The sequence below is a fragment of the Lytechinus variegatus genome, chromosome 1 (assembly GCF_018143015.1).
Source record: "Lytechinus variegatus isolate NC3 chromosome 1, Lvar_3.0, whole genome shotgun sequence".
Lineage (NCBI taxonomy): Eukaryota > Metazoa > Echinodermata > Echinoidea > Temnopleuroida > Toxopneustidae > Lytechinus > Lytechinus variegatus.
The window spans coordinates 79,280,623-79,290,829 of NC_054740.1; the positions used below are offsets into that span (position 1 = coordinate 79,280,623).

Sequence of the window (10,207 nt, forward strand, 5' to 3'; positions counted from 1 at the left end):
CGTCAGCGGCGTCAACACCAAATCTTAACCGAAGGTTAAGTTTTTGAAATGACAGCATAACTTAGAAAGTATATGGACCTAGTTCATGAAACTTGACCAGAAGGTTAATCAAGTATTACTGAACATCCTGCATGAGTTTCACGTCACATGACCAAGGCCAAAGGTCATTTAGGGTCAATGAACTTTGGCCGAATTGGGGATATCTGTTGAATTCCCATCATAACTTTGAAAGTTTATGGATCTGATTCATGAAACTTGGACATAATAGTAATCAAGTATCACTGAACATCCTGTGCAAGTTTCAGATCACATGATTAAGGTCAAAGGTCATTTAGGGTCAATGAACTTTGGCCAAATTGGGGGTATTTGTTGAATTACCATCATGACTTTGAAAGTATATTGGTCTGATTCATGAAACTTGGACATAAGAGTAATCAAGTATCACTGAATATCCTGTGCGAGTTTCAGGTCACATGATCAAGGTCAAAGGTCATGTAAGGTCAATGAACTTTGGCCATGTTGTGTTTTTTTGTTGAATTACCATCATATCTCTGTAAGTGTATTGGTCTAGTTCATAAAATGTGGACATGAGAGTAACCAAGAATCACTGAACATCTCGTGTGAGTTATAGTAGTTTTCAAAGTCAGCACTGCTGCTATATTGAATCGCGTCGTGCAGGTGAGACGGCCATAGGCATTCCACTTGTTTATCATACGCGGTAAAATAATTATACAGGAAATCTGCATAAACCATGGACTCAACCGTGTGTTTTCCAACCACCTTTGTGAGTCGGGCATTTACGTTTCAGAAGATAGAAGATAGCTGATAAATTATGTTAATGCTTGACTTGATAAATTGTCCATAGTTTTTGTATTTGACACTGTGGTGAATTAGATGGAAAAGTTTATAGCCTGAAATGTAAAGATGAGCTCATTGACCACAGAATTTAATAATTCTCACTGGCTTTGTGCAGAGATTACATATTTTCAGTCAGCATGGAAACAGGATTTGTGTTGAATCGCCTGGATAGAGGAATAGAATATATATCCTGACAAAAGCATTACTGTGTGTATCCGAAATTCATTTTTAGAAGAAATTAGACATTTGTTGAAATTGACAACTAAGGCCAGATTTTTAAGGTAGAAACACATTTTTGTATTATTCTATGGTCCATTTTGAAATCATACAAAAAAAAATAAAAAATGACCAAGGATATTTAATTTTATCTGTTTGATTCTTAGGAAAATGTTTTTCGGTTCTTCTACAATAATGATAAAAAGTTATATTTTTAGATATGTATTTTATGGATAAATGATTATTTTAAGTATTTATCCCTTTATCTTTGTTTTATTATTTATCTTGTTACAGCTCTTTGATTGGTTAGAGCATCACAGAGATTTATTCCTGATCAATCATACCGACCTGGGTCATTCTGTAGACATGGCAGCTGAGCTTTCTGATGAACACAATCACTTTGCTTCACAGTCTATGGTGAGGGCATATCCATTACATTAGTAAAAAGTTGTTTTCAGTAAAAATTGAAGGGCAATTCTTTTAAAAGTCAATCTATTTGTATGTCTGACCCCTATCTTTTCCCTTCATTACGTCACTTCATGAACTCCTTGAGCCAAGATAATTTGAGAGCACTAGACCTTTTCATATGAAGCACAAAGTGGAGATAAATCATTTTGGGAAGTTCTTACATGTAGGGGTCAGATGTACATACTTCATGGAATTGCCCATTGACTAAGGAGCACTGGTAACTGACTTTTAATCTGAATCATGTTACAGAAGTTGTTTGCTCTGACAAGTTGTAATTTTCTTAATCATAAGTTTTTAGTAAAAATCCTTGAATTTGATTGGCTGGGAACTCCTGGGGCCTGTTGCACAAAAGAAGAACTCTGGTAATTCACTTTGCCAGAGTTTTTTAATGTGTTAAAGTGTCATTGGCATTAAAAAAAAACAGTTTTTACTCCTACAGAATGTTAGATTTTCCTTACTTATTTTTTTAACCAAAGAATTAAGTGAAAATCATGATATGCTTATTCAATCTTTTAATTACATAGCAAAATTATGATTTACAACTGTATGTCAACACTTCTTTTTTACCGCAGATTTGAAATAGCCTATGATGATTAATGGGTTGGCAAATGGCTCTCCATAAAAGTGTGGTAGAATTGACTTCATCATTCAATATTGAATGTAATTGTTTGCTCATGATGATAATGATTATGATGGTGGTGGTAATAATGTTAGTGATAATGGTGATAATGATAATATTTATGATGGTGATGATTATGATTAAGAATGATGGTGGTGATTACAATGACTATTACAGAAAATAGCTTTATCTATATTATCTCCAATGCCTGACAATTTTGAATAAATCAATCTTTTTTTGTCAACACAGAACATGTATGTTCACATCAATAGAGTACTTTCTGCAGCATCGCAGCTGATAGATAATGGTCATTATGCGTCAGAGGTCATAAGGTCACATATGCTACGAATCGACCGCGAGTGGAGGGCATTTGCTGTGGCCCTGGATGAACGTAGCACGCTTCTTGCCATGTCAGTTACGTTTCATAAGAAAGTTTATGAGGTCAGTATAACCTAGTATTTCACTTTTATTTTATTTTGTGCTGTGCTGATGTAAAAATCTGCCCAATACCAACAATGGAAGGTCAATACCATACTTAAATTCAGCCATTGTTAATTAAGTTGAATAATAATGATCATTATTAATCGGTTTTCTCAAAAGCTTTGATTTGCATTCAAGGTCATCTATTTGCCAGTCCTTGATATGGAAAGTAGTAACCAAGTTTGTAAAACAAGTCTTGTTGGCCAAACTCTGATAATAGTAAATGCCCCTGAAAACTTATGTGGAAGAGCGCCATCTTGTGATCATACCTTTCTATCTCTGCAACAGTTCACCCTCACACACTACTTGCAGTGATGTTTTTAGATGTCTGTTAATGTTTTGATAAGAGATGTTATCTGATCACCTGTTATCAGGAAATGATTTTCTATTGGGTCATTAAGCAAATGCAGTCTAGCACTTAGGGCTTCCTAATTAACAATCATTATTTGGTTTATGGGGTATGTCATCAATCTGCTTGTAAAAATTTATCCATGGCTACACAATTTCACAAATTGCTGAGGATACAGCATTGTGTGACCAAATAGCAATACAAGCTTGGTAGTTCTTACTAGAATGCTACCCAGGGAGTGGAGAAAGGGTCTACATTCTGTGTGTGCATGCCAGAATCTAATGATGGCTATGATAAATGATTAATACCAATTAAGCTATATAAACATACAGTATTATTATGAATCTTAGACTTTGTTGAATAGGGAGGGCAAATTGGATGTTGATATTCTTTAAACAAGGTTTGGTCTTGCACCCTATAATACTGTCCTTTTGAAAAAAATTATTTGAGTATCTCATTCATCTGCATATTTCATTGGAAACTTATTCAATTAAAAATGATTGGGCGTCTCTTGGAAGCTTGTTCAAAAGCTACCCAGGTAGTTAAAGAAAAAAAATGTATTGTGTTCTGACAAGCCACAATCAGGGTTATTATAAGTCTGTGAAGTGCTAGGTGATGTCATCCTAATGTTTCACGGGCTGTATAATGGTGGAATTTATTATTGACTCATTCATGGTTTGCATACCCTTGTTATTGCAGTACGAACACAATTTTCATGACTGGAGCACCCGATGCCAATTGGATGGAGAGCTCCCCCACGATGTTGGTGAATTGGAGTCCATGCTGCAACAGCACCATGCCTTGTCCGATGACATCAACCAGAAATATACCCAAGTATGATTATATCAGTGACTGTGGAGGTGGTGGTGTTGTAGGAGTTGGTATTGATGATGCTGATGATGATGATGATGAAGATGATGATGATGATGACGATGATGATAGTGATGATGATGACGATGATGATGATGATCATGATGGTGATGATAGTGATGATGGTGACGATGATGACGATGATGACGATGATGACAATGATGGTTATGATGATGATGATGATGATGAGGGTTATGATGATGATGATGGTGATGATGATGATGATGGGGATGATGACATGATTGATGTTGATGATGATGGTGATGATGATGATGATGATGAGTGATGATGATGTGTGATGATGATGGATGATGACATTTATTGATGTATGATGATGGTATGATGATGATGATGCTGGTGATAAGCTTGAGAAGATGGAGGTTTATAATGATGATGATAAAGATGTTAAATCGTAAAATTTGTAAACATGTTTACAAAACTGACATTTTCAGTAAAATGTTCTGCTATGAGCACTTCACAACTTATACCCTGTACTTATGGCACAAAGATGCCTTTGGAAGACAAAATCACAAATGAATTATGAATAAAAAAGTAAAGGATAGTCTTTGAAAATGTATCTCGCTTGTAAACATACTCTTCATATCCTGCCCCTAACCAGGTTCTTTCTGATGGCAAAGCCCTTCTGGCGGCGTTGCAGCAACCGTTGAGTCCGGAGAGCGAGAACTCTGTAACTGCCCAGACCAACTACTCCCAGTCGGCCGGTCACTTCTTGGATCTGATCCATGAGGTGCTGCAGCAGCACAGGGAGTTAGATGAGAGGTGGCAGAGGAAAAAGACTGTCATAAATCAGAGGGTTCAGCTCTGTGTCTTCCAACATGATACGGCACAGGTGGGTCTGAGGGGCTCTTCCTCAGTAATATTCATGGTTCATTTACCCAGGGTAACCACGTCAGTTTTCAAACTGATCTGCCAGCAGGCCCTGCATAACATAATAGATTAATACTTAACCCTTCTCAAATCTAAACTATAATGGCTCAGTTTGTAAGCAATGATCTAGCAGTTGGTATAATAGTGGTCACATCATTCAACTCACAGGTCCAAAACAAGATTCTTGCAGAGGGTTCTTAGCTGTAGGTTTTCTAGCTACTTACTCAAAGGCAGACACGTTTTCCTATCAATATGGTCAAATAACCCTTTGCTATACATATAACAAGGTTATATTGAAAAAATATGTGAATTTTTTGTTAGGTTTCGAGTTTAAAACCTTCATGAATATTCTTGATATTTTACCAAGTAATTATTTCCAAGGTTTCTTTTGTGTTACATTTTAGACTGTCATTTTCAAAATTTTCATGTATTTTTTTTTCTGAATATTTTATGGACAAAATGTGAAGATAAGATTCATTACTGTCATTGCAAAACAGGTAAAAAAAAATTACCTTCAATGATGTTTGGAAAGCAATTTTTTAAAACTTAAAATCAAAGCCTATAACAACTTTTAAAAAATGGGAAGAAACTGTACTACATAAATACAGACTACTTAAAGATCAGTATGACCTTTTAACACATATGTTGGACTAATTATTTTGAGTTAATTTGTGATAAGAGTGTATCTTCCTGTTAACGGCTGTGCAACGCATGCAATCGGTTGAAACCTCAGATAGGTGCACTGAACGTCTGTTGCAGAATGAAACCAAAAGTGATCTATTTAAATTGATTATTGCCAAGGTATAGACCCATGTGAAGATTTGACAAGCATAAAGTCATAAAAACCAGATCTAATATCTCTTCATCTTGAGCATGAAATGAAGTGTAAGGTAATAACAAAGTGTGAATGACATAACGCCACTGCTTTTAGCAAGAGTCCTGCTTAGTTTCTTTCCTCTTCCAATCGAAAAATTTTCCACTCTAAACACATTCTGAAAATGTTTAATGGCTCATGTACGTGTATTTCAAAACACCATAGTTAGAAAAAAATACATAGATCATTTATAGTTAATCTTTTATTGTAAATGGGGCTTAAATAGTAAAGTGATTTTAATTTTGTTCTGTCTCATGCAGCATAAAAGGGCCCATGTCTATATTCTTGGCTTCCCTAAAGTAAGGACCAGAATGCATTTTGAAGAAATATTACAGGCTTCAGCTGTTTCCAGATAGGTTTCCAAGAATATTTCTAGCAAGATACTTCAAGTACAGGAAATACTTGCATATGTTCGTATACAAGGAACTTCCTGTGATATTTGTTTGTGTATGTTTTCACCATATTTCCTGAAGTGTAAATTGAATTCAACGCAGACTCTCTAAACTGGATTCTAGTGGAGATATAACATTGTGTCACCAATAGTCTTGTATAGGGATCAAACCTCCATTGTATAGATTGTAAATATACTGCATCAATTATACAATCTGCCTCTACTTCCTACTCTGTGGATCGTCTTTTGTGCTTGTCTGTGATTGCTTTGCAATGGATAAAGATTCCATAGAAAAGGTGAAGTGTTTTCAGATTTAATCAAGGTTTCCTGTTGTCATTTTTTCAAACTTATATCATTTATTGTTTTTAAAGAATTTGAATGATTGATGGTTGTTCATGGTTTGTATACTGTGTACATCATATGTTTCTTGCATTTGTCATTATCCACAGTCGGTTAGGATTATGTTGATAGTTCTCGTCCATTGAAGGACATCTACATATTGTATGTTATACGTGTTAGAAATGTGATATTGCATGACGTTTGCTTGAAGATATATAACAGCAATGCAATTGTTTTCCATTAATTTTCTATGTGTTTCTCAGGAAGTGAATACTTTGTAGTTGTTTGTTTGCAGTATTGGAAGAGTATATCACAATCATGTTGTACAGTTAAATTGCTAATGACAAGGGGACATATGGCTCACCATCCTCTCCAGTGGATCTGATATGACGATTGATACTTTTCCATGCAGCATGAATGCATCTACTGGGTTCTGGTCCTGGCTTCTTCGTTTAAAAAGATCACTATAATGCCATCCAGCCATTGTGCCTTGTTTTGAAATTATTTTGGAGTGTCTGGAGAGTCATACCTGATACACATGAATGATGTATGGTTTTGTGTTTTTTTGTTGTTGCAGGTGTTGTTTTGGCTGCAGAACTATGGAGAGGAATTTTTAAACAAACACACCAGTATTGGAAAGTCATTGCACAAAGCCAGGGCGTTGCAGAAGAAACATGAGGAATTTGAAGCCATTGCCCAGGTAAGTTGAGATGGAACAGTTAGACTTAAACTCAAGCATGAAGAGCAGTTTTTTTCTAATCTTATCACTAAAAGCAAGCAGATTTGCAACATTTTCTTTTATTTTAGATTAATAAGAAGGGATAATTTTTTTAAAACTGAGAGTCACTTACAGACTGTCCATATAATTTGACAATAAGGATGTTTATTTTCACTAACCCCCATCAGCTCCAAGTTACTGAGTGGGCTTCTTGTCATTTTTAATATCATTATTGTCATTCATGACAAAAAAATACTATAAAAACATGAATCAATGTTATAAAAGTCTGAGAGCAATAGTGCATTCAACCGGTCAAGCTGCCGGAAAAAAGATATCTCGATATCTGTGCCCCGTGCACATTCCTCCCCTTTTCTGACCAGATGCAGGTTCTCCTTTTGGGGCAACCAGCATGGAATTGTGGGTCTTGTGGACGTTTTAATGGTTGTGACAGGATATTTAGCATATTATTGAGCAAGAAGCCCCCAAAAATTATGAAAAAGATGGTCTCTATAAAAAAAAGACCAATATAAAGATAATTTTGTGATGGTTTGCATGCCTCCAATAGACCATGGCGCTGATGAAGATATTATGATACTCTTCAACTAAATTTTGAGTCCAGTTCATGAGAGAATCTTTTGCAAGGACTAACCAACATATCACCGAGATGCTATTTGAGGCACCTATTTGTAATTTATTATCAACATATTGACACGTAATTGATTTTGTAAATCACTTTTTATTTTTTTTTATAGATCTGTATAGATAATGAGAAGTGATGTACCATTATTTTTTTATTAGGTTTTGCATGAATTGATGATCTAAATAGATTTATGTTGATAATAATTTTTCATAGCTGCCCTTGTATAGCGTATCATACAAGAGAAGGTCCATGTGAAGAACATTTTATTATGCTTGACCCTATCTAGGACCCAATATCGGGCTATTCTCAATCCTCAAGATAGCAGAAGAAGAAGTATTTATAATGGTGATGATGATAATGATGAATGGTGATGTACCCAAAGCAAGCTAACTTAGAAGATAAAACGTATTGGAATGACAATATGATAGAGGTGATGATATGTTCAGAAATATAGCTATGATGTGATGGTGTTGCTGTGATTATGAATGCAATGAGTTTGTAATAAATTATATATTCATCAGTGAGCATGGATTCATATAGATAGGGGGCTATAAAACAAATAGAAATATGAGAGAGAATATAACATTACCAATAATCCTGTATTTCTTTTTAAAAAGTTAAGACATTAATTATTATGTCTGTTGATTTGTGATATTTATTTTGTCCAATGAACCTATACCCTTTGTTATATATCAGTGGTACCACCTGATATAAACCTTATAGATGACTTTTTCACAAAGTCTTTTGTTTGCCCTTTGATATGTGAAAAAGAACATTTCCATCTTATGCATTTGTTGGTCAGCTGTTTGCCCTTTGCATTCTTCAAGATGAGCATAGCAGAAGGTCCATCATGAAGAAGTCTGCCATGTGAATAAATGCCTTCACCTGTCTTTCTTAATGTCAATATGTGTTGAAAAATAGCTCAGAGAGGGAGAGAATTAAGGGGTTGATGAAAGATCTGAGAGAGAAAGGGAAAACAATGAAAACAACCTTTACAAAAAATGGAATGAAAATGACAGAAAATGACAATTTGAACAGAAACACATCAAGAAAAGCAGAGTGAACAGCGTGAAGATGTCACAAATAATGACAGTGTAATGCAAAATACACAACAGAAACAGATGCAAAAAAAGTGCTAAATGCTGAATGTAAATGGGGGAAGGGGGGGGGGGGGGTTCCAGTATGGAAAAGGAGATCACTCAAGTATTAAAAAGAAATTGTACATCTGAAAGAAACTTCCTGAAGGATTTATCCAAGGAAGTGAATGTTTATGAATGAAACTTGCAAAAAGGAAATTTAAACGTTTTTTCCCAATTGATCTAGCAGGAAATGTACAGTAGAATGATGATGACTTGTATTGAGCTTATTAGTTAGTGTCCTCGGGTAATTGCTATGTTCCTCAATGATTATAAAAAAAACCCGGCAAGTCCTTGGCAGCACATGTTATCTTAGATTCCTATAGTAAAAAGTGAAAAAGTTAACATTTAGTTCTGTTAATTTGCCCTTCAAACATGATGTTTTTGTAATGATTGGCGATGATTTCCCCATTTCAAGCATTTCCAGTTCTTCTCTGTAAGGATTAATGTATTTTTGTGATAAAAGGTTTGGAGGTCTATTACAGTACAATAAAGTAAACTAGGACACCGTTCTCACTACCTTCCTAAAACTAGTTTACTGGAAACTAGTTTAATGTGTAGTGAGAACGGTTGAAGCGATCTTTGAAACAATCTTCCAAAACCGGTTCAGAAAACCACCTTGCGATGTAGTTTTAAGATAGCTTTGCCTCGTTAAACTGGTTTAAGCGTGAGTGAGGACACAACCGTTTTCGGGAAGCAATCTGCGCACATTTTGAGCTCGCTGCTACACACGACAGGTGGAGAATGCCTACGCTGTGGTTTTGAATTTCACGCGAAACGTGCAACCCACTGAGAGCGTTTCCATAGCAACAACATCGCTTTACGTGAAGTGATTTTGAAAACCACTCTCATGTGATCAAGTGGGAACGCTAGCAAAGCGATCTTCCAAACTGGTTTCCTGAATCGGTTTCCAGTAAACTAGTTTTAGAAAGCGTCATGAGAACGGCCTCATAGTTTTCCATTTACATTCCTTTTCCTTTCTGCATTGTAACCTGGATTAACTGCTCTACATTGTATATTACAAATTGCTATTTCCATAAGAAACATAGAATATGCAGATGTAGTGGGAGAAGAATTGGCTTTTTATCTTTACTTCTCATAGTGTGAATACTCCCGAAGGAGTGGATATTGCTGATAGGCCTACACTAATACCGTGTTTACACATTGACTCGGCTCGGGTGTTGAATCCGCGAGCCGGGTTGAACACTGCGAAGAAGGGATCAGAGATCGTGTTTATACGTACATATAAAAAGGCGAGTTCAACACGGCTCGCGGATCTCGAACGGAAGAAGAATTATGACGTCGCAAATTAAACGCGGGAAATTCACCGCCGGAATCGAATCTTGTCCGTGCGAACAACA

At 35.8% G+C, this 10,207-nt stretch overlaps 1 protein-coding gene across 1 annotated transcript in view; it reads left to right on the forward strand.

Moving 5' to 3' along the window:
- Positions 1–8,048, forward strand: part of LOC121431938 (kalirin-like) — a 34,517-nt gene extending 26,469 nt beyond the window's left edge. The window contains exons 9-13 of the mRNA XM_041629720.1: positions 1,369–1,491; positions 2,411–2,602; positions 3,690–3,824; positions 4,480–4,710; positions 6,930–8,048. Coding sequence (XP_041485654.1) covers positions 1,369–1,491; positions 2,411–2,602; positions 3,690–3,824; positions 4,480–4,710; positions 6,930–7,061 — 813 coding nt within the window. The 3' untranslated portion in view covers positions 7,062–8,048. The remainder of the gene's footprint in view (positions 1–1,368; positions 1,492–2,410; positions 2,603–3,689; positions 3,825–4,479; positions 4,711–6,929) is intronic.
- Positions 8,049–10,207: the final 2,159 nt, after the last annotated feature.